We start from the raw sequence: 26,808 nt of genomic DNA, 5'->3' as shown, positions 1-26,808 counted from the left end.
TTGTGTTTTGTTTTCTGGGAATTACGTGTCACTATCCTTTGCCCATCTCTGTTGGGTACTTTGCTTTTGTTTTATTATGGATCTTTAGAAGTCCTTTAAAATTATGGGTACTAAGCTTTGTTGCATGTTTCCCATATTTTGTCCCTAATTCTTTAGCATTAATTATGAAGTTTAGCTATAGAGAAGTTTTCAGTGTTAATAAGGACAGATTTATCAGTCTTTTAGAGTTTTAATTTTTTGTATCTTAAAAGGCTTTCTAGGGTCCAAAGTCACAAATGCATTCTCTTACATTTTTTTTTTAAGATTTTATTTATTTATCAGAGAGAGAGGCATTCTCTTACATTTTTAAAAATAAAATTTTAATTACACAGTTATATTGATACATTTTTCTTTTAAAAATCAAATGTGGGGCCTGTGGGGCTCAGTGGGTTAAAGCCTCTGCCTTCTGCTCAGGTTCGAGCCCCACTTCGGGCTCTCTGCTCAGCAGGGAGCCTGCTTCCCCCTCTCTCTGCCTGCCTCTCTGCCTACTTATGATCTGTGTCTGTCAAATAAATAGATAAAATCTTAAAAAAAAAAATCAAATGTTAGACATGAAACTAAAGTTCTGTTTAAGTACTGGCCTAAATCCAGGTCCCCTTTCTGCCCTTCCTCAGAAGATATTCTGGTCATAAGTTTTATATTTATCCTGTCAGAATGGCTATTATGCTATTACATACAAATATATGGAACTATAGAAATTATATAGTATCATTCAGTCTTTTTGTTTTATTTGCAGTAAGTGGTATTGTGTATGTGTCATTGTGCAACTTGTCATTTTCACTTGGAAATCTATGCAGTATTTTCTTATATACAAAACGAGCACAGTGTTCCTCAGTCTTGGCATTTGGGCAGCAGTTCTTTTTCATGCTCCATGAATTGCAGGACAGTTAGTATCTCTGGCTCCTCATCCACTCATTCCAGTACTGTCTCCCAGTCCTTATGATAACCAAGAAAATAAACCTTGCCCCACATCTTGCTGAGCACCTCCTATGAGGTTGTACAACATGTAGCTTTGTAAACTGCACCTTTTAAAAACTACATAATAATCTGTATGATATAATTGCATTTACATTGATGATGAACATTTAAGTTATTCCCAGTTTGTCGAAAGATTTCTGACATTTCAGGGAGCTTCTTGCTCAGGTAAAGCAGTATTGCAGAGTAGTTCAGAGCATGGCCTATGAAGTCAGATCCTGTGGGTTAAATCCTGGCTTTGCTATTCATAGTGATGAGTCATTAGGTAAGTCTCTTACTGTCTCTAGGCCTCAGTTTCTTCATCTTAACAATGGAAGGTAATATTAGGACCTACTTCATAGGGTTGTTGGAAAGATTAAATGAGTTAACATAATGTAAAGTATTTGAAACAGTGCCTCACATCGTAATTAGTGATTTATAAATATTTGCTGTTATTATATTATTATTACACACATTGAATACATACTAAGAATTGCTAAATCATTAAGATGTAAGTTTTTATTTTAATGCCTACCAAAATAGAATAGAAACTTAAATGCCTAGTAAGAGGGAATGGATAAAACTATTACCGGCCCATATAGTAAGAGTACTGTGCAACCATTAAAAACAATGTTTCTGAAGAAATTTTAATGACATGAGAAAACAACTAAGATATAAGTGAATACAAGATGCAAATCTATATATGTAATATGATCTTAATTATGTATAAAGAATGTTATAAATAGAAAGTGAACTGGACGGGAATATACAAATGGTTATCTTTAGGTTGTGAGTGTATCATGCTTTTTTTTTTCTTTTTTATACTTTGTAGATTTTCCAAAATTTCTTAATAAGCATGCATTACTTTTATAATCAGAAAAAAACATAACCCAGCTTCTTGGTACAATAAATTAAGTATAATTATATAGTCTACTTTGTGATCTGCTTTCTTTGCACTTAGCAGCACAAAGTGTATTTTCTAATAAGCAAATTAACTGGTAAGAGTCAGAAAAATCAAGGGGAAAGATTTTAAGCTAATATTGCTAAGTTATCATTTTTATTTTACTATTTTTGTTCTTAAAGTTCTTACCCTATAGTTACTTAAAATCTACCAAAATATAAAGACAAGTGACCAAAACATGTGTCCTCACTTCTGGTCGTTTCTCTTGGTAGCACCCCAGCAGTCAGTGACTACTCTAGAATTGCTTTGGGTCCTAAACGGGGTCCGACTGTTACTGAAAAGGAGGTGCTGACATGCATCCTCTGCCAAGAAGAACAAGAGGTGAAAATAGAAAATAATGCCATGGTATTATCGGCCTGTGTCCAGAAATCTACCGCCTTAACCCAGAACAGGGGAAAACCTATAGAACTCTCAGGGGGTATGTATTATTTAATAAATATCCTTTTGAGCATTTCTTTTCGTATTTATGTGATTAGAAAAAATATTGAAGGAAGTTTGGGAAATGAGACTGTATTTAGCTTTACTTAGACCACATTTTATCCATGTGTAAGATGGACTCTAGGTCCATGTTGGCTCCTCAGTTTTAATTTTTAATTTTAATTTTTGTTATACTTGGCCACACTGCTCAGTCTGTCTCTACCTGCCTATCTCCATTTCTCTTTGCTGAACCTTTTAAAGGTAGAATGCAGGCATATGACTTTCATCCCTGAATATTTCCACATGCATTTTTTAAAATTAAGAATAATCTATTATATATCTATCATACCATTATAACCTTTAAAAAGATGAATAATAATTCAGGACTGTCACTTAATGTCAAATCCATATTTGGATTTTCCCACTTACCCTCAAAATATCTTTTTTCTTTAACTAGACTTTTCTCTTTTTTAGGATCCATATGTTTGATGCATCACCTTTATTATGTCAATTTTAGTCTAATTTAATCTAAAATAGTCACTTAGCCTTTTTTATGATAATTTGTTTGAAAAAATACAGACCTATTATTTTGTACAGTGTCTTACATTGTGGATTTGTCTGATTGTTGTCTCAAGATTAGGTTCATTTTAAAGATTTTCTTGGCAGGAACACTAGGTAATTTTTTTTTTTTTACATTGTATCAGAGTTAGCTGCTTTATAATATATCTTGCAATAATAAAAACAATAATGATGATTAAAAAAAAGACTAACATTTATTGACTACTTACTGTATGCCAGGCACTGATGAAGTGCTTTTTTGTGTATTTACTCAATTAATCCTCACAACAACTCTTTGAGTTCAGTACCAATACTGGCTCCATTTACGGATGAAGGAACTGAGGCACGGAGAAGTTAAATAATTTGCCCAAGGCTATGAGTTTATATGTAATGAAACCAGATTTTGAACCACTTTTCATCTTTGCTTTTATCCAGTAGATTATAATGCCTTAAAGATCCCTTAAAAAGTAATTGAAATTACTGTTAAAATTATAAAAGTAAATTGTGTTTGAATCTTAGAAAATCACTTCAATAAATGAGACAAAGCAACTTAAACCCAAAGGTCAGGTTAAAAATGCAAATCAAAAATACAAGTTGTCATTAATTCATTTTAATTTTGAATCCTACCTAGAAGTCCAGGTTTTACTTTTCTCTAAAATTTTTTTTACTCTTAAGAATATATCTCCTGCTGTCATGATACTGTTGGATATTCCTAAGAAAGTTTATGGTTAAAAATTTAGACCTGATAATCTCTCTCTCTCTCTCTTTTTTTTTTCTTTCTCATTTTATGACCATGGGGGAGATGAATACATACCTCCTATTTTTGTCTTCCTGTACCAGAAATTGTGGACCCGCTTTTCATGGATCCAGACCTGGCATATGGAACTTACACAGGAAGCTGTGGCCATGTAATGCATGCAGTGTGCTGGCAGAAGTAAGTTTGTCCTTCTGACATGTTCTTGAAAGAAACTAGGAATAATTGAAGTTCACTAAAGGCCACAAAAAGGCATGTTTTCTCATGTCTTTTCTTCCTTTTTATGTGAATAATTGAGCAGTTTTAATTGCCCATTTTGTTCGCATGATACTCATTATCACCTTTAGAAATGGGTGTAAAAATTTACTAGCTTTAAATTTTCACTACCCTTTGTACTTCCTCTCCATAAGCTAGTTACTCTTGATCAGTATTTGTATAAAAGAAGCTGTAATCTTTCTTCCTAAAAAATCTCATTTCCTTGAAAAAATGCCTTTGAGATAAAATAGGACAAATTCTAGTTCCACCTCTAAAAGAGAAAAATTCCGAACTATAATTCCTAGGAAATCTTCATATAGGTTTCACCCTTTTGACATTATTAAAATACACAATTTTCCTGTAATAGCCTTTACTACTATAGTTGGCTGTTAGAAATGAGGGAACTAGTGTCTACATTGTATTTCCATGCTGTTGAGTTAGGAGCCACGTTATGATTCAGTAGAATTGTTTTAAATTTGTTTCTGCCCTGATAGATCTTCCAGTTTGCCCCCAAAAGAATGGATATTCTGTTTCTTCTGTAATTGTAACTTGGGTTTTGTGGCATGTAGATGCTAAAGATGTTTATTGAGGCAAAAACTCCAGATTTTTGCCACTTGGATTAAAGATTAAAGATAAATGCGTTGTTCTAAATGGACACATGCCTTGGAATTTTGCAGGTATTTTGAAGCTGTACAACTGAGCTCTCAGCAGCGCATTCATGTTGACCTTTTCGACTTAGAGAGTGGAGAATATCTTTGCCCTCTTTGCAAGTCTCTGTGTAATACTGTGATCCCCATTATTCCTTTACAACCTCAAAGGATAAGCAGGTATATTTTAATTCATGTTTTGGTTAATTTTTTTTAAAGCTATCTTTAATCCTTTCATTTGTGTCTGTTTTGATTGCTAGGGGGTTTTTTTTTTGCTATTTAATATAAAACTCTTTCTTTTCAGAACTTGCATTCTACTTTAAAAATATGATGAAAAGCCCCAGTGTTTGGTCTCTAAAATAACTAATGTTCATTAATTCAAATCTGTATGTTGTGTGTGTATCTCTAATAGTCATGAAAGTAATAGAACTTGGATCTCTACCTTAGCATTCACATAAGGAGACAAGATGCCAAGAAGATTCATTTCTTTCATCTAGTCCTTTGATACGATCACAGTTACTTTTTAGAATTTGGTTTCTTTAAAGGTCTTTGTATTATTATTTTAATTCTGTTTTTTCAGAAGATCCAGTTTTCTGCTTGTGGAGATGTGGACAAAATTTTAACTGTAAAAGTAAAAAAAACACTAGATTCATTGTGTATCTTGGGATAGATTTTGAGTTTTTAGACTAAGTTTTTAAACTTTTTGTTCTAACCATCTATGTGTGGAACTTGACGGCGAATTTATGCACTTGTTATGATAACTGTAACACTTAATTATATATTTTCTATGTTGTCACTGTTATACATGATGATACAGTATTATTGTTATTTTTTTTAAATGCAGTACATTTTTAATAATTGACCTAAGTTTTGCTGTAGAAAATGATTTTGTTGATAAAAACACTTTTAACATGTTTCCACAACAAAAGTGCTCAAGGGTGATAGGCTTGGCAATTAGGGTCAATAAGGAGTTGTTCTATCTCTACTATTACATGTCATTAGAAAACCTGATTTGAAAATTGTCTTCTACTCAGCATTTTGGGACACAAAATGTCATATTTTAGGAAGAAGATGGCACTGGAAGCATTTAGCTTTTATTTTTTGAATAATTGATATGTTCTAGGCACTCTACCAAGCACTTGCTATATTATTTTTTTAATACTCAAATAGCCTAACAAAGGCAGGTACCATTATTGCCATTTAAAAGATAAGGAATTGGAGGGGCACCTGGGTGGCTCAGTGGGTTAAAGCCTCTGCCTTCAGCTCAGGTCATGATCTGAGGGTCCTGGGATCGAGCCCAACATCAGGCTCTCTGCTCAGTGGGGAGCCTGCTTCCTCCTCTCTCTCTCTACCTGCCTCTCTGCCTACTTGTGGTCTGTCAAATAAATAAATAAAAATCTTAAAAAAAAAAAAAAAGATAAGGAATTGGAGACAATGAGTGGTTTTTACTTGCCCCAAGACAGACCTAGGATTTGAACCCAGATCTGACTCCACCAAAGCCTTACCTATCTATATACATGAAGACAAAGATAAAACAAATCATAATAAAATTAAGTGACCTTTCCAACTTCTTGTTAGCCTGTATAAGCCTTTTTTACACAGTGGCTTCCCGAATAAGGATTATTAAACATGTAAATTATTCTCTAAAGGAATATTCAGTACCTACTCCCCTTGATGTCTTTAAGAATAGAATGCTACAGGGGCACCTGGGTGGCTCAGTTTGAGCCTCTGCCTGTGGCTCAGGTCCTGATCTCATAGTTCTGGGATCAAGCCCTTGGTTGGGCTCTCTGCTCAGTGGGGAGTCTGCTTCTCCCTCTCCCTCTGCCCCTCTCCGTTCATACTCTGTCATGTTTGTGTACTCTCTTTTTCTCTCTCTCTCACTCTCTCTTAAATAAATAAAATATTTTAAAGTAAAAAGGAAGAATAGGATGCCTCAGGCCAGTCCTTTCTGAAGTTAGAACTGGGTCTCTTTGAACACTGTGACACTTTTAATTTGTAATAACACCTTTGTTACTTAGGATCTGAAATACGTAATTATATATAACATTTTTATTCGGCACTTGAACCTTCCTACGTAGTTCGATGTATTTGCCTCTTTTGTTTTTAGAAAATCAGTATGAGTATAATCTAAGATATGAAAGTTAAGTGAATAAAAAAACTTAAAACTAGTAATAAACTGATATTTTTAAAGCATAGTACACTTTCTGAGAACTTTCTGAGAACTGAAAAATTCTTAGGTCAAGTATATGCCCAGATATGTGAATTTTGGCACAGTTCATTATATAATTTCACTTCACTCAAGACTGTCCTTCAACAGTCCCTTTTAATAACATTGTTTCTAGTCTCATTGTTTGTAAATAAAAGTTTGGATCAGTTCCCTGCCCTTACAGAATTTGTATTACAGAAAGGAGAGATGAACAATAAGCATACAAAGTGAGAAATACTATGAGAAAGCTAAAGCAGCAAGGTAAAAGGCTAGAAACAGATCAGATGCATAAGACTATAGACACAGTCATCAGGGAGCTCCTCTTTGGGATAATGAAATTTGAATAGGGACCTAAATGAAGTAGAAGACAAGTACTGTTAATCTCTGGGAGAAGAGAATTCTGAGCAGAGGCAATAGAAAGAGCAAATGCTCCAAAGTAGGAATACATCAGCATGTTTGAGGCACAGCAGACAGGTAGTATGTTGGAATGGAACAAGCAAAGAACCAGATCATAAAAGGGTTTATAAGGTAAGAAATTAGAATTTTATTTTTAGTATTAAAAACACAAAATATTTTATGTGTGATGGGAAACCATTGGAGTATTTTGAACAGAGGGGTGAGACCAGATTTACATTAAAAGGTCCTTTTGGCTGTTATACAATGAATACATAGATAATAATGAAGCGCTGTTGTGGAAACAGGAAAAAGTTCAGGTGGATTAGGGTAGTAACAGTGGAGGTAGAAAGAAGTGATCAACTTGGTGTATGTTTTAGAAGGTAAAACCAGGAAGAATAGCTGCTGGGTTTGAAGGTGGGCTGTGAGAGAATCTGAGAAATCAGTGATGACACCTGGTTTTTTATTTGAATGACTAGAATGGTGATTCCCTTTGTTGACATGTTTTAATTCTAGGTGTTGGGCCTATGAGTGGTATCTTATTCCTTTTAAAGTTCTCCTCCCTCCCCAAACAACATTTTTTACATTTATTTATTTATTTTATTGACATATAGTTGATACACAGTGTTACTGTGTTTTCAGGGGTACAACACAGTGATTTGACAGGTCTATGTGTTATGCTGTGCTCACCACAAGTGTAGCTGCCATCTGTCACCACACAACACTATTACAGTACCATTGGCTATATTCCCTATGATGTGCCTTCATCCCCATGACTTATTCTTTCAATAACTAAAAGCCTGTGTTTCTCACTTCCCTACACCCCTTTTGGCCCATTCTCTACCTCCTCCAGCAGCCATCAGTTTGTCTTTGTATTTATGGGTCTCTTTCTGCTTTGTTGGTTCATTTGTTCTGTTTCTTAGATTTCACATATAAGTGAAATCATATGGTATTTGTCTTTATCTGCCTGACGTACTTCAGTTAGCATAATACCCTCTAAATCTGTCCATGTTGTCACAAATGGCAAGGTGTTATCCTTTTTTATGGCTCAGTAATATCCTGTTGTGTATATACTACATCTTCTTTATCCATTCATCTGTCACTGGACACTTAGGTTCCTTCCACATTGTGGCTATTATAAATGATGCTAAAACTGTACTTATAGACACAAGTGTTTCTATGACCTAGGAAGTTAATCTGAAGGAGTTTGACTTTTTTTATACAGCCATTCATCTATAGAAAGACTCTACAAGTGCAGCTTTTCAGTCTGACTTTGTGCCAAAGGCTTAATAATTTTTAAATGTCATTTTTCAGTGAGAATACAGAAGCTGTTGGTCAACTTTTGACCCTGGAACAATGGATACAGACTGTTCTGGCCAGAATATCAGGTTATAATATGAAACATGCCAGAGGTTTGCTTAAATTTACTTTATATTTAGCTGTGTAAGATTTAAGTGTTAGAGTCTTTAATTTTTTTCTCAAGTATTTCCTGCTCTAAATTATGGTTTGCCAGTACAGATTTGTTGATTATCAGGAAGTAAAGGTTTTCAAAGCCAAGACTAAGTTTGGCTTAAATCACTTTATTAGATTAAATAATTTTCATACTGGCTAGCAATACAAACAGTGGTTAATCTGGAGTCACACTGCTTTTACACTGCTTGGAGCTAAATCTTAGATCCATTGCTTACTATCTCTGTGATCTCAAACAAGTTATTTAAGCTCTCTGTGCCTCAATTTTCTTATTTGCAAGGTTGGAATAATAATAGTACCTATCTCACTGATTGAAGGATTGAGTTATCCTTTGTAAAGTGAAACAGTGCATGATATATAATATAGGCATTAGCCGTTACTGTTAAAATTTTGTCAATATGTTTTTATTAATAATAAAAATAACATTTTAAAACTGTTACCTCATTTATATATTCCTTACAGTTGAGAGATAAGACTATCTAAAGACTCTGAGAAGTAAACAACAGCAGGCAGATTGAGGAGGGAAGTCAAAATTTGAAGAATGCTTGGCAATGAGTTTCCTGTTTCTTTTTCCCTCCTTTATTTCCCAGCTTTGACCCCAGGGTAGCCTGAGTCACAGAGCTTTGCATTGGATATGAACAGCAAAAAAAAACTCAAGAGATTCCCTCTTTTTGGCCAAAGAATCAGGAAAAGAAGCCCCTCAGAACTGGAAACTGTAAAGGGAATTCCTGTTGTGGTTTTTTTCATCTTCTGACCCTCTCCTGAGGTCAGCCCCAGTCATGGAGCTACAGTGCCATGGTGGTCATATAGACGCATAAAATCCCAAGAGAAAACCAGTATCTCTGGCCAGAGGAACTGGGGAAAAAAAGGACCTCTGTGTTCCAAAGAAGGCAGGGCGAATCCTTATTATTTTTTCTGTCTTTGCCCCACAGCTTCACCCCACAAGTAAACCCAGTCACCTGAATCTACTTGACAACAGAGGATACTAAAACTGAGAGAAACATGTCATTTTGGCCAGAGGAACTGGGGGAAAGGGCCCCTTGGAGCTAGAGAATATGGGGGAAATCGCAGAGAGGAGAGAGCCTATAGAAGAGGAATGTCCTGTTTTTGAGACCAGCACAAATCTTGGGCTTCCCTCCAAGATGCACATGTGTAGAACAGGCCCAGAGAAATGGCAATAGGGCTGAGAGTGAAGGAGCATTAAACCACCACTGAGGGATATTCAAAATAACCAATATAAGATCCAAAATTATTCAGCATAAGAAGCTGACCACCTCTAAAGGAAAAAAAAAAAAATTAAATGCCAATCCTGACATGTTTTAACATTGAACTTTTTTGACAAAAAATTTAAAACAGCTATATAATTATTAAGCATAAGGTAAAGGTGAACACTTTAGAAGTGATTGGAAAAATATGAGTTCTCAGCAGAAAAAAATCAAAACTATTAAAAAAAAAAAAAGAACCAAATAGAGATAAGAGAATTGAAAAAGTACTGTATGAAATAAAAATTAACTGGATGGGCTCAATAGTAGAATGGAGATGGGAAGGGTAAGAGTTAGTGAACTTGAAATTATATCAGTGGAAATTCTCCAGTCTGAAGAATAGACAGAAAAGTGATGGAAAAAAAAGCAAAAACAAGAACATAGCTTTAGAGACCTATGAATCCAATTTTTAAAAATCTAATATTTGTGTCCTCCAAGTCTCAAAAAGAAAAAGTATGGTAGAGGAAAAAAAAAGTTTTTTTGAAGAACTAATGACTGAAAACTCCCCAAATTTGGTGAAAAAACATAAATTTACATATTTAAGTTCAGGAAACCTCAAAAATAAACTGAAAGAAAAACTGCACCTATATAGAGCATACCCAAGCTGTTGAAAACCAAAGATGAGGGGAAAAAAATCTCAAAAGCAATCAGAAAAAGACAACCTGTTTCATATAAGGAACAACAATTCCAATTTGATGAGATATTGGAACCAAAATGAGGTTAATGTTCACCCAAGGTCTTATTCATAGTGGCAGAGCTAGGATGCAAACCTATGCACCTTGGCTCCAGATGCTCTGCTCTTATTCATTAATATATGCTGCCTTACTAATAGAATACTATGCATCCATTAAAAATGAAACTATAGGGGCGCCTAGGTGGCTCAGTGGGTTAAGCCTCTACCTTCAGCTCAGGTCATGATCCTGGGGTCCTGGGATCGAACCCTGCATCGGGCTCTCTGCTTAGCAGGGAGCCTGCTTCCCCTTCTCTCTCTGCCTCCTTTTCTGTGATCTCTGTCTGTCAAATAAATAAATAAAATCTTTTTTTAAAAAAAATGAAACTATAGAGGGGGAGTTACTGATGTGGAAAGACATTTATGATCCATTGGTGAAAAAACAAGATATAGAACAGTACTATGGATTTTGTCTTTATTAAAAAATCTGTATGTGTAATGTTCATATGGAGAACAGAAGAATATCACCCAAATGTTATTAGAGAAATTTTGAATGATTACTTATTGTTTATTAGCATTTCCTAAGTTTCCTACTATTTAAAAAATATATAATTTTAAAAAGCTAGAAAGATGTCTCACTAAACCCTCATGATTTTTCTTTCTTTTTCTTTTTCATTTATAAGGAGAAAACCCAACAATTCCAGTCTTATTTGATCAAGGAATGGGCGATTCCACTTTTGAGTTCCATTCTATCCTCAATTTTGGAGTTCAGTCTTCGTAAGTATCTAATAGTTAAGAGAAGTCTGTAAATGGCTGTGAAAGTAAGAATGAAGAATAATCCTTCCTCCCATCCTCCCATCTTTCCTTCCTGCTTTATTTGTAAAATTATTTCTTTACCCCATTTTTATCTTGTTTCTTTCTCCCTGAAGTTTTATTTCTACAATAAAATAAAGTGGTTTGAGGTATTAGAGTACTATGTATTAGGGTGAACTATGTCTATAATTAACCATTTTTTTAAAAAGATTTTATTTATTTATTTGAGAGAGAGAATGGGAGAGAAAGAGCATGAGAGAGGGGAGAATCAGAGGGAGAAGCAGACTCCCCACTGAGTGGAGAGCCCAATGAGGGACTCGATTCTAGGTCTCCAGGATCATGACCTGAGCTGAAGGCAGCCGCTTAACCAGCTGAGCCACCTAGGCACCCTGTAATTAACCATTTTTGACCAACAAAAATGCCATTTCTCTATAGTCCTGCATACAATAAGAACAGCATTTAAGAGACTTTAATTAAAGTCATATATGACCTGCCCTCTGACTTCTAAAAAGTCTCTAGTCATCCACATCCCCGATTCACTTTTCTTGTTGGTAAAGTTCAGTACCCTTGTATCTTACATTATAAGGTTATTAGAAAAATACTTATGTGAAGACACTTTGAAAAATATAATGTATCCAAATCAGGCGTTACTATTTAATAGATATTATCTTATGTACATTTTTTAGTTGTAATCCTTATTTATATTACATTATCTCATTGTTATTGAAAATACTTAGGAAAGGAAGTTCAGAAAACCAGAAATTATCACTCCAAGTACATGACATGTTCTCTCTTTTTCTCTCTGTCTCTCTATTTCTCACACACATACACACACACACACACACACTGTTAACACTGAAGTCCTTCTTAGTCCCTTTTACAGACACTAAAACTTTTTTGGTTGGATCTGTTTCCTCTGAATTGTATTCCTTCTCTGAGTCTGCCCTTAATTTGGATCTAGATCCTTTCTGCTATGATCATTTACTGCATCTTTTACAGGAAGTAAAGTTATATGGGCCATTATCATTTTGTAAAAAATATTTTTCTACCTATAAGATACAGAATTCAGCTTTTCCCTTTTTCAGAGGCTCTAATCTCTAATTTGACAAATAGCAGTTTACTTTGTCAAAAGGAGTTAAATTACTACTTCAGTATCTAGATGGACTTCTCAGTAGGTAACCCCGTTGACTAAATTACTATACAAATTTTTCTTGTTTTATTTTTAGGATAAAATATTCTAATAGCATCAAGGAAATGGTCATTCTATTTGCTACAACAATTTATAGAATTGGACTGAAAGTACCTCCTGATGAAACGGATCCTCGAATCCCCATGATGACCTGGAGCACATGTGCTTTCACTATCCAGGCAATTGGTAAAGCCTGTGAGAGACTGCTTTGGAAGGTTCATAGAAACAGGATTAAAATGGACCACAATTTTTCCATTTTTCCCCTAATGGCTTAAAATAGTTTGAATGGTTGGAGGAGTATTAATATCTCAGTATATTAGTGTGACTTGATGCCATTAGTCCAAGAATTTTTTTTTAAGATTTTATTTATTCATTTGACAGATATCGTGAGTAGGCAGAGAGGCAAGCAGACAGCAAAGGCGAAGCAGCGTCCCCACTGAGCAGAGAGCCCAATGTGGGTCTCAGTCCCAGGACCCTGATACCATGACCTGAGCTGAAGGCAGAGGCTTAACCCACTGAGCCACCCAGGCGCCCCTAGTCTGAGAATTTTTCATCAATCCCTTTTAACTACAGTGTTGCCTATATGCAAAATAAGCTTAAAGTATTTGAAAGGTAAAGCACAAAGCAAGCTATGTTTGAAAGCTGGCAGATTTACAACACTGGAAAATCAAGAAAAAAAGGCGAAGGAAGAAGAATCAAGCCAGAAATGTTCAGTGGTTTTTGTTTTTTTACACTTTGAGAGAAAAAGAACAAAAACAAAGTCACCTAAAACATTATCAGGATAGGGAAAGGAAGACTGAGGTAGTTAGGAGAGACAGATTAGCAGGAAGAACTAAGAGGTCAGAGGGGAAGCCCACTGACAAAATCCCTGCTATACTGCATTTTCTTACAGAAAAGTGTAGCAGTCAAATCAACATGTTGTACACCTTAAATCTACATAGTGTTATGTGTCAGCTATATCTCAGGAAAGCTGTTGGGGGAGAGAAGAGTGTACTAGTGAAGAATTGCTTAAATTTTAAAATTAGCATACTTATTACAGTCACAAGATATAATACTATCTTAAAAACAGTAAAAACTGTAATTCTTTTATGTCCTCTTTATCCAAGACAGTTTCAATTTCCCTTTCCAGTATAGATTTTTGGCAGTTGTTGTTTTATTTTTTTTTTTAATTTTTTTTTTTAAGATTTTATTTATTTATCAGAGAGAGATGGGGGGAGAGAGCAAGCACAGGCAGACAGAATGGCAGGCAGAGGCAGAGGGAGAAGCAGGCTCCCTGCCGAGCAAGGAGCCCGATGTGGGACTCGATCCCAGGAGGCTGGGATCATGACCTGAGCTGAAGGCAGCTGCTTAACCAACTGAGCCACCCAGGCGTCCCTTGGCAGTTGTTTTTAATGGAGTCTACCACCTTTTCTTTAAAAAATATTTTATTTATTTATTTGTCAAAGTGCAAAAGCAGGGGGAGCAGCAGGCAGAGGGAGAAGTAGGCTCCCCGCCAGGCAAGGAGCCCAATGTGGGATTTGATCCCAGGATCAAGTGCCTGAGCTGAAGGCAGGCACTTAACCGACTGAACCACCCAGGCGTCCCAGTCTACCACTTTTTCTTCATTTACCTATATTTTTGTAGCAAGGTGTTATTTTGCGATTCAAATTAAGTAGCGTGAAGCCATTTCTTTCACAAAACCATCCTACATATCAGCTTCAGCTTCCTAAACAGTTACATCCAAACCTGTCAGACTTAGATCATGGATAAAAGAAAATACACAGATTTATATTTACTATGATTAAATAAAATGAGAAATAGGAAGAATAAGATTTTTTTTAAGATTATTCATTTATTTATTTGAGAGAGAGAAAAAGAACATGAGCAGGGAGGAGGAGCAGAGGGAGAAGCTGACTCCCCACTGAGCAGAGAGCCCGACCTGGGGCCCTATCCCAGGATGCTGGGATCATGACCTGAGCCAAAGGCAGAGGCTTAACTGAGCCACCCAGGCACCCTGGAAGAATGAGATTTTAATAGAATAGAATCTGAACAAATTGATAAATACAAAGCATTCTTTTAGAGTCATGATCTACTACTGAGTATCTCTGAGACTTCCAGTGAAGGCATTTTACACTTTACTGTCTTTGGCAAGACAAACTTAGGAATCAGGAGTTTATATTGAGACAGTTAACATTTCAAAAAATGCAGTTTTTGTCATAAAAGTGATGAGAAGTTCACTGGAGAATAGGACTAAATTTTTCTGTGTGGTTCTGTAACCTAGTAATTGGATTTTATTTAATTACTGTAGTGTTACACTGTTTTCACAGTGCTTTTTCCATTCGGGGACCTAGCGCATAAGCCACTAACTTACCTCATTCCCTATGCATATGGAGAGACATATACAGGATGTGTTGGCATAGTTAGAAACTACTGTTAAGGAATCAATATATAGCATCTCTTATTACTATCCATTCAGAGTTGAAAACAGAAAATAGGAGATAAGCCCTCCTTACTCATAGATATATCTGCTGCCAGAGAGCAATGAAAATACAAGTAATGTACAGTAAATGCCCTAGCCAGCAAGGAGAAATGCATATGAATCCATGGTTTTTTTTTTTTTTTATTTCCACTTTTGGTTATTTTTCCTATAAATGTAGTTCTTTTTTAACAGTACCTATAAGAGCAATAGTTACTTGCATCTGCCTTACGTATTTTTTAACAAAATAGGTTGTGATTATATATAAAAATGACTTGGTTAAAAATTGTTGGCATAGAAGCAATGTTCAAAGGATGAAAAATGAACCAGGATGCTTTGTTTTTTCCAAGCGTTCTCTATAGATAACTGCAGGGGCTTTATTATTTATAGTAACAATTTGTAAGTGATCTGCATTTGTTTTTTATAATATTTTCTCACTCAAAAATTTGGAAATTTTGGCTTAAACATGAAACTTTGAAGGGGAAAAGTGCAAATCATCTGGGCAAAAATATAATCAGTTAAAGAACATCTGATAGAAACCAAGTATACAATTGTAGCAGTATTCAGGATTTATTATTTTTGTTTTTCTTACTCTTTGAGAAAACCTCTTGGGAGATGAAGGGAAACCTCTGTTTGGAGCACTTCAAAATAGACAGGTGTGTATATTCCAGAAGGGTATGTGTAATTCATGGTAGGCTTTTTTTGGTATAGTCTAATTTAACATTTTTAAAAATCATTATTTAATTCACTCCCTTTTCTATAAAAATAAGCAAAATTCTTTTTTTTTTTTTAAAGCAGCTTCAGTCTCACAGGAGACTAAATGGCCAACATTGTGCACTTTATTTTTTTTAAATTTATCTTTATTTTTCTCACCATAGCATATACCCTCCCCAAAGTCTATCACCTGGCCACCCCATCCTTCCTACCCCCCTGCCCTCCACCAACCCTCAATATGTTTCCTGAGATTAAGAGTCTCTTATGGTTTGTCTCCCTCTCTGGTTTCATCTTGTTTCATTTTTCCCTCCCTTCCCCTATGATCCTCTGTCTTGTATGAAACTAGATGGTGTTATGCTAAGTGAAATAAGTCAATCAGAGAAAGACAGTTATCATATGATCTCACTGACAATGAGGAATCTGAGAAGTAAGACATTGTACACTTTAGAGAGCTTACTCAATCTTGGTGGTTAAATGAGAGATTTCTGGTGATACTTACTTTTTCTCCCCCTACTTTGTTTACTGCCGAGTCAGAAACCTGGTATCTCCTTCATTTTCCTTCCTCACTAATTTTGCCCCATCATGCAACATAAAGTATTAGTGCTGGCTTAACTATAGATGAATCCTCATAGTAAGTTCAAGAATGAAACTAAACCATGACTCCTTGATGGGCAGATCTTGGCCTATGCCAGGCCTATCTCCAGGCCTAAGCCTCATATTGTAGGGGACCCTGGGAAACAGTGCTCAACAAATAGCCCTATGACAACAGAGTGGACAACCAAGGATTCCCTAGACCACCCCCATCCTCGCCATTTCCCTCTTATTTTCCTGACAGCTGGCACAGGGGACTTGTAGTCCATAGTGTGCTTCCCTACAGTTCTGCCTTCTGGTTAGGAAGCAGGAAATCTGAATTCTTTTAGGGCTTTTAGGGGTTTCTTGCCATCATTTTAGAATTTCTATAAATATATATATATATATATATTTTGCCCAGGCCTCAGCAGGGTAAGTTAGTCCAAAAATTTAAGAAATTGACTGGGGAAAATGAGTACTTAAATGAGAATTGAAATAATCGCTTTAAGACAAACCATAAGTGACTCTTAATCTCACAAAACAAACTGAGGGTTGCCGGGGGGAGGGGGTTTGGGAGAAGGGGGTGGGATTATGGACATTGGGGAGGGTATGTGATTTGGTGAGTGCTGTGAAGTGTGTAAACCTGGTGATTCACAGACCTGTACCCCTGGGGATAAAAATATATGTTTATTAAAAAAAAAAATTAAAAAAGTATTTTAAAAAAAATTAATAAAACCTGGAACAGAAAAAAAAATAAATAAATAAAAAAATAAAAAAAAATACCTCTTTGCATGGGAAAATCTGTTAAAAATTTGATGAGTTCATAAAACTTTCTAAAAGTACTAAAAATATTGTAATTTATTTGCAAGACTATAAAGTATATAATAAGTCTGCAGCTAATTCTTGCAGACTGGGATTGAGTTCTACAGTGAGTGACTTCAGGCTATCATCTTCCCTTATCTTTTTATCTTTCCCTCTCTTACAATCTAGCATAATGGTCTGAAAGCATTAATGCAGTTTGCCATTGCACAGAAGATCACCTGTCCTCAAGTCCTGATACAGAAGCATCTTATTCGTCTCCTGTCAGGTAGTCTCCTCTTTATTATTACTTACATGTCTTTTTCCATTGCATTTCTGGCAGTGTATTTCATTAGGAAACAACACACTGCACTAATTTTGAATCACTCACTACAGCAGCTTTACAAAAGAAAAAACAAGACTTGGGTGCCACTATAATACCTGCAATCTTATTTCAAAACTCAGGTTTTCCAATTTTTTTTTTTTTTTAACTTTGTTTTTAACTTAACATCTACCCACCTCGGGACTTTACTGAACCAACATCCACAACCACTAGCTAACATATTTATATCCTAATCTGATTAGAAAAAGGATCAATGACATGGATAATTTAAAAATAGGTATAATTTTGCTGGATCAGGAGGATATTCTTCATCCTCATTTCACTTGTACTGCTTTGCATGCTGTCTCTGCTCTGTATGTGTGGATACATATTCTGTGTATCTCAAGACATTTAGAAATGGATAGTTAGGAAAAAAGTATTAAGAAACATAGTATAAAAGTAATTCTTCTTATTCATTGAGCATATTTTTATTGAATAATCTCTGTTTCTGTTATGCTGTTTACCTTTTTTCCTCCTGCATCTTATCTTTCAACTCTTAAATTCTACACAAGGCTTTCTAGGAGTTTTTATTAGTTTAACTTATCTTTAGTTGTGGTTCCCATATCTTAAAGGTGTGATGTTCCAGTTTACCAGTTAATGTATTTTATAACCGTGTTACATTTTTGTGTTAGATGTTTTATATTATATTTAACTACATTGCAATCTTACTGAATGAATTACACTGTTGTTGTTTTTCCCAGTTGTTCTTCCTAACCTAAAATCAGAAGATACACCTTGCCTTCTATCTATAGATCTCTTTCATGTTTTGGTAAGTGTTCGACAAAAATTCTTAAGTCTCTTAAGTTTCTGATTTCATGTATTTTCCCATTCAAATTCATGTTCTTTTTTCAAGATTATAAATTATTGGTGTTCAGACTATAAATTTAGTCTCTTTTCCATTCTGCTTATGAATAGATACAGATTTGACTGAGACTGTCAAAATCACTTTATTTTTATTTTTTTTTTTAAAGATTTTATTTTTTATTTATTTGACAGACAGAGATCACAAGTAGGCAGAGAGGCAGGCAGAGAGAGAGAGAGAAGCAGGCTTCCTGCGGAGCAGAGAGCCTGATGCAGGGCTCGATCCCAGGACCCTGAGATCATGACCCGAGCCGAAGGCAGCAGCCCAAAATCACTTTAAAGGGCACCTGAGTGGCTCAGTCGGTTAAGTGTCTGCCTTCAGCTCAGGTCATGATCCCAGGGCCCTGGCATCAAGTCCCGCATCAGCCTCCCTATTCAGTAAGGAGCCTGCTTCTCCCTTTCCTGCTCCCTCTGCTTGTACTCTCTCTCTCTCTATCTCTCCCTTTCTCTATCTCTCTCTCTCGCAAAAATAAGTAAATAAAAAATCTTTCTTAAAAATCACTTTAGGGGGATGCCTGGGTGGCTCAGTTGGTTGGGCAGCTGCCTTCGGCTCAGGTCATGATCCCAGCGTCCTGGGATCGAGTCCCACATCGGGCTTCTTGCTCGGCAGGGAGCCTGCTTCTCCCTCTGTCTCTGCCTGCCATTCTGTCTGCCTGTACTTACTCTCTCTCCCTCTCTCTCTCTGACAAATAAATAAAATCTTAAAAAAAAAAAAATCACTTTAGGGGCACCTGGGTGGCTCAGTGGGTTAAGTCTCTGTCTTCGGCTCAGGTCATGATCTCAGGGTCCTGGGATTGAGGCCCGCATTGGGCTCTTTTCTCAGCAGGGAGCATGCTTCCCCCTCTCTCTGCCTGCCTCTCTGCCTACTTGTGATTTCTCTCTCTGTCAAATAAATAAAATACAAATAAATAAATAATCACTTTAAAAATGAAAACACATTAAAAACTAGTGGAGTGTGTCCAAAAACAAGAAATGGAGACTTGGAAGTAAGGAAGGTGGAGGTAAATCTTCCAGAGAAATGGAAGGGCACTTCTAGCCCCGTCTGTGTCTTCTTTCAGGCAGCTTCAGCTTACCCCAAACTCTAAGTGGCTGCGAATGTCTTCAGGGAAGGGCAGGTTTTTGGACAAGGATTCTAGTCCTTGTTTTCAGAGCCTAGGACTTCGTGCTAGAAGTGCTTACAGCTGCAAAATAGACGTGTTATATCTTTTTTTTTTTTTTATTTTTTTTTTATTTATTTATTTGACAGACAGAGATCACAAGCAGGCAGAGAGGCAGGCAGAGAGAGAGAGGAGGAAGCAGGCTCCCTGCTGAGCAGAGAGCCCGATGTGGGACTCGATCCCAGGACTCCGAGATCATGACCTGAGCCGAAGGCAGCGGCTTAACCCACTGAGCCACCCAGGCGCCCCGTGTTATATCTTTTTAATGCATCACTTTTTTCAGTGATGTGAGTGGGAAATAATATAAGTAAGGCTGGGATAGCCCATAGCTGAACCAGTGACAGGACCTGTCATAAAAACGAGGTGACCAGTCCATGCACAGTGTTGAGGTGAGCAGGGAACGGTGATTCTGAGTCCATGAGGTGAGACCGGCATCCTTTCTGGAAGCAGTCTGAATCCCTGGACTAGGGCTGGGGGATTATGTCTTCATGGTGACACCACCACCTGTATGCATTTACTCAATGAACACTTCAGACAATGAATACCTATAAGATAAGACCTGTGCCATGCACTGGAGATGCAGTGATAAATAATGGTGGGCCTGAGGTCACTCTGTCGTCGTCAGTTGAGAAGAATATCAGGTCCGCAAGAGGAGAGCAAGGACAAATAAAACCCACCAGCGTCCCTGCATCTGTCCAATGACAACAATTTTCAGAGAGAGTGCTGGCCACCGCTTCTCTTTTGTCTTCCAAAGCTTGTGTGACTTCCTCTTTTGACAAAGTCCAGCTTGCAAATATACAGGGAAGGAGGCTCTGGAAAACATACCTCCAGCTTAAACACATTGATGGAGAACAGGCCACAACAGAATCTCTTCACTACTATCCCCATAGTTGAACTCTCTACTCTTCTGGGCAAAAAAAGATAGTCTTGTCAACGTTGCATCTGGGAAATACTTAAATTAGTGTTCCATATGAACTCACAACATGATTTGGGGGTCATCTTCAACCTATATACCGAGATCAATCTCAGATAGCCACCAAACATTTGCTGTGTGGGGCCTACTCATGATTGCATGTGCATTGATTTTTGTTTACTCAGTATGGGGTGATAGCAACATGCTTTTCTTCTGGAAGCTCATCGCTGTCCCACATTTACTCATTTACTCATTCACAATCACCTATAATTATAAGTTAATCTATAAAAATAAAGAATGTGGAAAGAAAAAAAAAAGCATTTTTATACTCTTTATTTTGTAACAGGTATCATCCTAGTTGATTATACACATAGTTGGTGTCTGTCCAAGCAGACTTTGTCTAAATAAATATTATGCATTCCTCCTCCACCTTTTTCTTGTTTATATTATAAGCATGAATGACAGTGTGAGCTATCTTAAAATCATTGATTATTTGATGTTGGGAACCAGGCCCTTGACACATCTAGGCTTCCCCCAAACACCTGTGGATGGATGACAACTGTTTCATGAGTTTCTTTCTTTTTTCCTTTTTTTAAAGATTTTTTTATTTATTCATTTGAGAGAGAGAAAGAGACCGAGCCCAAGCAGGAGAGCCAGAGGCAGAAGAAGAGGGAGAAGTGGGTTCCCTGCTTAGCAGGAGGACTCTGGGATCATGACCTGTGCTGAAGGCAGACACTTAACCATCTGAACCATCCAAGCACCCCTGTTCTGTGAATTTCTTGGAGAGGTTTTCCCTCCCGGCAGTGACCCCATTCCTTCAAAATGAGTTCTCTAGAGAGATCATTGATAAGGTTGGGAGCATGGAGTTTGTGAATATGGGTTAGCCATTATTCACCTCTCATTGTCCAGAACTCTGCCCGGTGGTGGTCATTCTTATTTTTTGGAATCTTTAGGAAAACTTCGAGAAGAATGCCAGTAACTTGGCCCTATACCCTAAGATTCTGATTTGATTGGATTGGGCTGTGAAACAGTGTTATTTTAAGAGCTCCCCAAGTTACTGTAATGTTGAGTCTTCTGAGCCACAGAGAGAATTGAGACCACTCCTAGAATAAGAAGTTTCAGGAAAGGGGTAACCTATTTGGTGATGACTTTTGTTCTCCATTTATGGTACGCTATATTTTAAGATATTCTGTTGAATAATTAGGAAAAATATGGTGGTTATTAAAAAAACACACGAACACCCTACAGTATCTGATATATTTGGTTATAAGATTAGCCCATGCTGATGTTTGTTGTCACACATGTTGATGTCCATTTTCTCTCATAGGTTGGTGCTGTGTTAGCATTCCCATCCTTGTATTGGGAGGACACTGTTGATCTGCAGCCGTCATCAATTAGTTCTTCTTATACCCACCTTTATCTCTTCCATTTGATCACAATGGCACACATGCTTCAGATCCTTCTTACTATAGACACAGGTAAAGCTCCCATCAGTTGTTAACTGTAAATAATAATTACCCGTGGTTTGTTGGCAAAATTCATTTTGCTTGTGATTAATCATGTATATATACTTATATGTGTATTTTTTTTTAAGATTTTATTTATTTATTTGAGAGAGAAAGCGTGAGAGGGGAGAGGTCAGAGGGAGAAGCAGACTCCCCGCTGAGCAGGTAGCCCAATGTGGGACTCGATCCCAGGACTCCAGGATCATGACCTGAGCTGAAGGCAGTCGCTTAACCAACTGAGCCCCCAAGTGCCTAGATTCTAAATTCTGTGTTATATCTCTTGTGGAATGATCATTTGTTTCTTTATGGATGCTATTTAAATAAAAAGAAGAGCTATGAAAGGGATAAATTAGCTAAACCACTTGATTCTCTAACTTGTGGCTGCTCTCCAGATATACAGGGAAACCATTTGAACCTGCTGTACCCTTTTTCAGATTTCCTAATTTCAGGGTTGGGGATTAGTCCCTCCGACATTTGTCCCTGGTAAATAATTTTGATAAGCCTGTTTATGAAACCATTTTTGATTCCTCCAGCTAGAATGATAATAGAATGTTTTATAGCATTTGTCACATAGTATCTTATTTTATAATTCTGTGCTGTTCTGCTTCTTTCCCTGGTTCTCCTTTCTCGCTACTCCTTCCCCCCTGCTAGTTTCTTGAGTAGAGAACATTCAGATTTTAAAATCTTTTCTCATAAAGTTAAAGTCCAAATAAGTATTCATTAAATGTTTTTTGGACAAATGTGCACTCACAGATACCTGAGTATCATGGAATCATGATGTAGTTATTCTCTTAGACTCTGCTCTTAGTAGAAAGTAAAGTCTGCTACCAGGCTGTCAGTGATCAAAGACAACTCCTGGGGCACCTGGATGGCTCAGTGGGTTAAAGCCTCTGCCTTCAGCTCAGGTCATGATCCTGGGGTCCTGGGATTGAGCCCCGCATTGGGTTTTCTACTCAGGAGATAACCTGCTTCCCCCTTCTTTCTGCTGGCCTCTCTGCCTACTTGTGATCTCTGTCTTTCAAACAATTAATAAAATCTTTAAAAAAAAAAAGAAGGGCTCCTGAAAATTCAGGTAATTTAGAAAATAAATAATTAAAGTGACTTTAGAACAACGTCTAACAAAACTAAATACACATTTATTCATTAACCTACCAACTCTACTTCTAAGAATCTGTCCCAAAGCCATACTGGCAAAAATATGAAAGGATATATGCACATGATTATTCATTTGTGGTATTATTTGGAATAATAAAAGCCCCAGAGATTGGTTGAATATCCTGTGGTATATGCATATAATGGAATTTTCTGCAGCCATACAAAGGAATGAGCAAGATCTACTGAAGAAGTAATCTCTAGGAGATACTTATTAAGAGTGAAAAAAGTAGGGTGCAGAACAGTAGTTGTAGTATAATGTCTTTGTGTAAGGTATTTTAGGTATATGTATCCATATATGTGCTTACATATATTCATATTTGCTTATATTTTTTATAAATGAAACAAAAGAAATATAAACCAAAAACTGAAGGGTTGCCTCTAGATAAGGTAGAGAGTCAGGGATTTGAGCAAAGACTCCTGTAAGTGTCTTTTTAATGTAATTGGTTTTTGTTTTTTTTTCTAAAATTCTATTTATTTATTTGGGAGAGAGAACACACAAGCATGGGGAGGGCTAGAGGGAGAGGGACAAACAGACTCCCTACTGAGTAGGGAGTCCTACATGAGACCCAATCCCAGGACCCCAGGATCATGACCTGAGCTGAAGGCATATGAAGGCATATGAATGAGCCTCCCAGGCACCCCTAAAACACAGTATTTCAACTGTACTTCCCCAATAGGATATATTCTGACAATAAAAGAACTAACAAAAAAAATCGTTAAACTAAATTCATATTAGTGGTACAAAATGGTACTAAGTACTAGTATTGTTATTTTGAAATTATTTTAGGTAATTTTTAGGATAAACCAAGTTAAGTATTTGTGTAAATGTCACTGGGACCCAAGATTTTCAGTGTAGGAAAGAGGAGACTTAAGAATTAATTCAGAACTGTGCATTCTGAAGTATGCTTCAAGTAAAAGATGTTCTTTTTGGAAAAAAATTAACTGAGGGTACTAATTTAAAATAAAGCATTCCAGGGGCACCCTTACTGGCTCAGTCGTAAGAGCATGTGACTCTTGATCATGACTTCAAGCCCCACATGGGAGGGTAGAGATTACTTAAATAAATAAAACTTGAAAAATAAAATAAAGGGGTACATGGGTGGCTCAGTCGGTTAAGTATCTGCCTTCAGCTCAGGTCATGATCCCAGAATCCTGTGTCAGCCTCCCAGTTCAAAAGGGAGTCCGCTTCTTCCTCTACCCTTGCCCTTGAAGGGAAGTGCTCTCTCTCTCAAATAAATAAGATCTTTAAAAAAAAATAATAAAGTATATCAGAGGGGAGGTGTGTGGGGGAATGGGTGAAATAGGTGAAAGAGATTGAAAGTACACTTACAAGGTATAGAATTGTTGAATCACTGTATTGTACCTCTGGAACTACTACAATACTCTATGTTAACTATAATGGAATTAAAACTAAAAACTTAAAAGAATAAATTCAGAAAAGTTAAGTAAAAACCCGATAATTTCCCAGTCAAAATTCCAGCAAGTTATTATGTGGATATTGACAAACTGATTCTACAGTTTATATGAAAAGGAGAAAGATCCAGCATAGCCAACTCAGTACTGAAGGGGAAGAACAAAGTTAGAGGACTGACATTACCTGACTTCAGAACTTACTCTAAACCTACTGGAATCAAGACTGAAAAAAACAGACCAGTAGATTAGTGGACCAGCATAGAGAGCCCAAAAAAATCTGTATACATAAATATAGTTAATTGATCTTTGATGAAGGAACAAAGACAAATAGAGCCGAGATAACGTGATTTTCAACAAATGTTGCTGTAACAACTGGACACCCACATATAAGACAGAGACACACATCTTACAACCTTTGTGGAAGTTAACTAAAAATGGTTCACTAAAGAAAAAATGGTTGATATGCCTGAATGTAAAATATAAAACTATTAGAAGAGAATGTGTAGGAGAAAACCTAGATGACCGTGGGGTATGCAGTGACTTTTTAGATACAAGGCCAAAGGTAAAATCCATTAAAGAAATAATAAGCTGGACTTCATTACAATTAAAAACTTCTGTTCTGCAATGGACAGTGTTGAGAATGAAAAGACAAGCCACAGACTAAGAGAAAATATTTGCAAAAGACACATCTGAATAACTGTTCTATAAAATATACAGAGAACTGTTAATTCAACAATAAGAAAATAAACAACCTGATTAAAAATAAACAAAGGACACCCAAAACCTTAAGATAGGTTATCTTAGGAATAAACCTAACCAAGGAGGCAAAGAATCTGTACTCAGAAAACTATAAAGTACTCATGAAAGAAATTGAGGAAGACACAAAGAAATGGAAAAATATTCCATGCTCATGGATTGAAAGAACAAATATTGTGAAAATGTCTATGCCATCTAAAGCAATCTACACATTTAATGCAATCCCTATCAAAATACCATCCTTTTTTTTTTTTTTCAAAGAAATGGAAAAAATAATCCTAAAATTTATATGGAACCAGAAAAGACCCTGAATAGCCAGAGGAATATTGGAAAAGAAAACCAAAGTTGGCAGCATCACAATTCCAGACTTCAAGCTCTATTACAAATCTGTAATCATCAAGACAGTGTGGTACTGACATAAAAACAGAAACACAGATCAGTGGAACAGAATAGAGAGCCCAGAAATGGACCCTCAACTGTATGGTCAACTGATCTTCGACAAAGCAGAAAAGAATATCCAATGGAAAAAAGACAGTCTCATTAACAAATGGTGTTGGGAAAATTGAACAGCCACATGCAGAAGAATGAAGCTGGACCATTTCCTTACACCACACACTAAAATAGACTCAAAATGGATGAAAAACCTTAACATGAGACAGGAATCCATCAAAATCCTTAAGGAGAACACAGGCAGTGACCTCTTCAACCTCAGCCACAACAACTTCTTCCTAGACACATTAACAAAGGCAAGGGAAGCAAGGGCAAAAATGAACTCTTGGGACTTCATCAAGATCAACACCTTTTGCACAGCGAAGGAAACAGTCAACAAAAACAAAACAAAGCCAAAAAAGGACAGAATGAGAAAAGATATTTGCAAATGACATATCAGATAAAGGGCTAGTCTCCGAAATCTATAAAGAACTTATCAAACTCAACACCCAAAGAACAAATAATCCAATCAAGAAATAGGCAGAAGACATGAACAGACATTTCTGCAAAGAAGACATCCAAATGGCCAAAAGACACATGAAAAAGTGCTCAACATCACTTGGCATCAGGGAAATACAAATCAAAACCACAGTGAGATACCACCTCACACCAGTCAGAATGGCTAAAATTACAAGTCAGGATACAACAGATGTTGGAGAGGATGCGGAGAAAGGGGATCCCTCCTACACTGTTGGTGGGAATGCAAGCTGGTACAGCCACTCTGGAAAATAGCATGAAGATTCCTCAAAAAGTTGAAAATTGAGCTACCCTACAACTCAGCAATCACTCTACTGAGTATTTACCCTAAAGATACAAATGTCATGATCCGAGGGGCACGTGCACCCCAATGTTTATAGCAGCAGTGTCCACGGTAGCCAAACTGTGGAAGGAACCTAGATGTCCATCAACAGATGAGTAGATAAAGAAGAAGGGATGGCTCGGTGGGTTAAGCCTCTGCCTTCAGCTCAGGTCATGATCTCAGAATCCTGGGATTGAGCCCCACATGGTGCTCTCTGCTCAATGGGGAGCCTGCTTCCCCCCCCCCCCTCTGC

The 26,808-nt window shown here is 36.7% G+C and overlaps 1 protein-coding gene across 1 annotated transcript in view; it reads left to right on the top strand.

Moving 5' to 3' along the window:
* Window positions 1–26,808, top strand: part of UBR1 (ubiquitin protein ligase E3 component n-recognin 1) — a 141,649-nt gene that overhangs the window by 92,802 nt on the left and 22,039 nt on the right. Inside the window, exons 30-39 of the mRNA XM_059372639.1 lie at window positions 2,167–2,372; window positions 3,770–3,863; window positions 4,616–4,765; window positions 8,499–8,596; window positions 11,270–11,363; window positions 12,626–12,774; window positions 15,644–15,699; window positions 17,318–17,414; window positions 18,209–18,276; window positions 21,766–21,916. Of these exons, the coding sequence (XP_059228622.1) occupies window positions 2,167–2,372; window positions 3,770–3,863; window positions 4,616–4,765; window positions 8,499–8,596; window positions 11,270–11,363; window positions 12,626–12,774; window positions 15,644–15,699; window positions 17,318–17,414; window positions 18,209–18,276; window positions 21,766–21,916 (1,163 nt within the window). The remainder of the gene's footprint in view (window positions 1–2,166; window positions 2,373–3,769; window positions 3,864–4,615; window positions 4,766–8,498; window positions 8,597–11,269; window positions 11,364–12,625; window positions 12,775–15,643; window positions 15,700–17,317; window positions 17,415–18,208; window positions 18,277–21,765; window positions 21,917–26,808) is intronic.

This window comes from Mustela nigripes, chromosome 13 (genome assembly GCF_022355385.1).
Source record: "Mustela nigripes isolate SB6536 chromosome 13, MUSNIG.SB6536, whole genome shotgun sequence".
In the NCBI taxonomy this organism is placed as follows: domain Eukaryota; kingdom Metazoa; phylum Chordata; class Mammalia; order Carnivora; family Mustelidae; genus Mustela; species Mustela nigripes.
The sequence above is the reverse complement of the archived record's forward strand: the minus strand, read 5'-3'. Positions and strand labels throughout refer to the sequence as shown.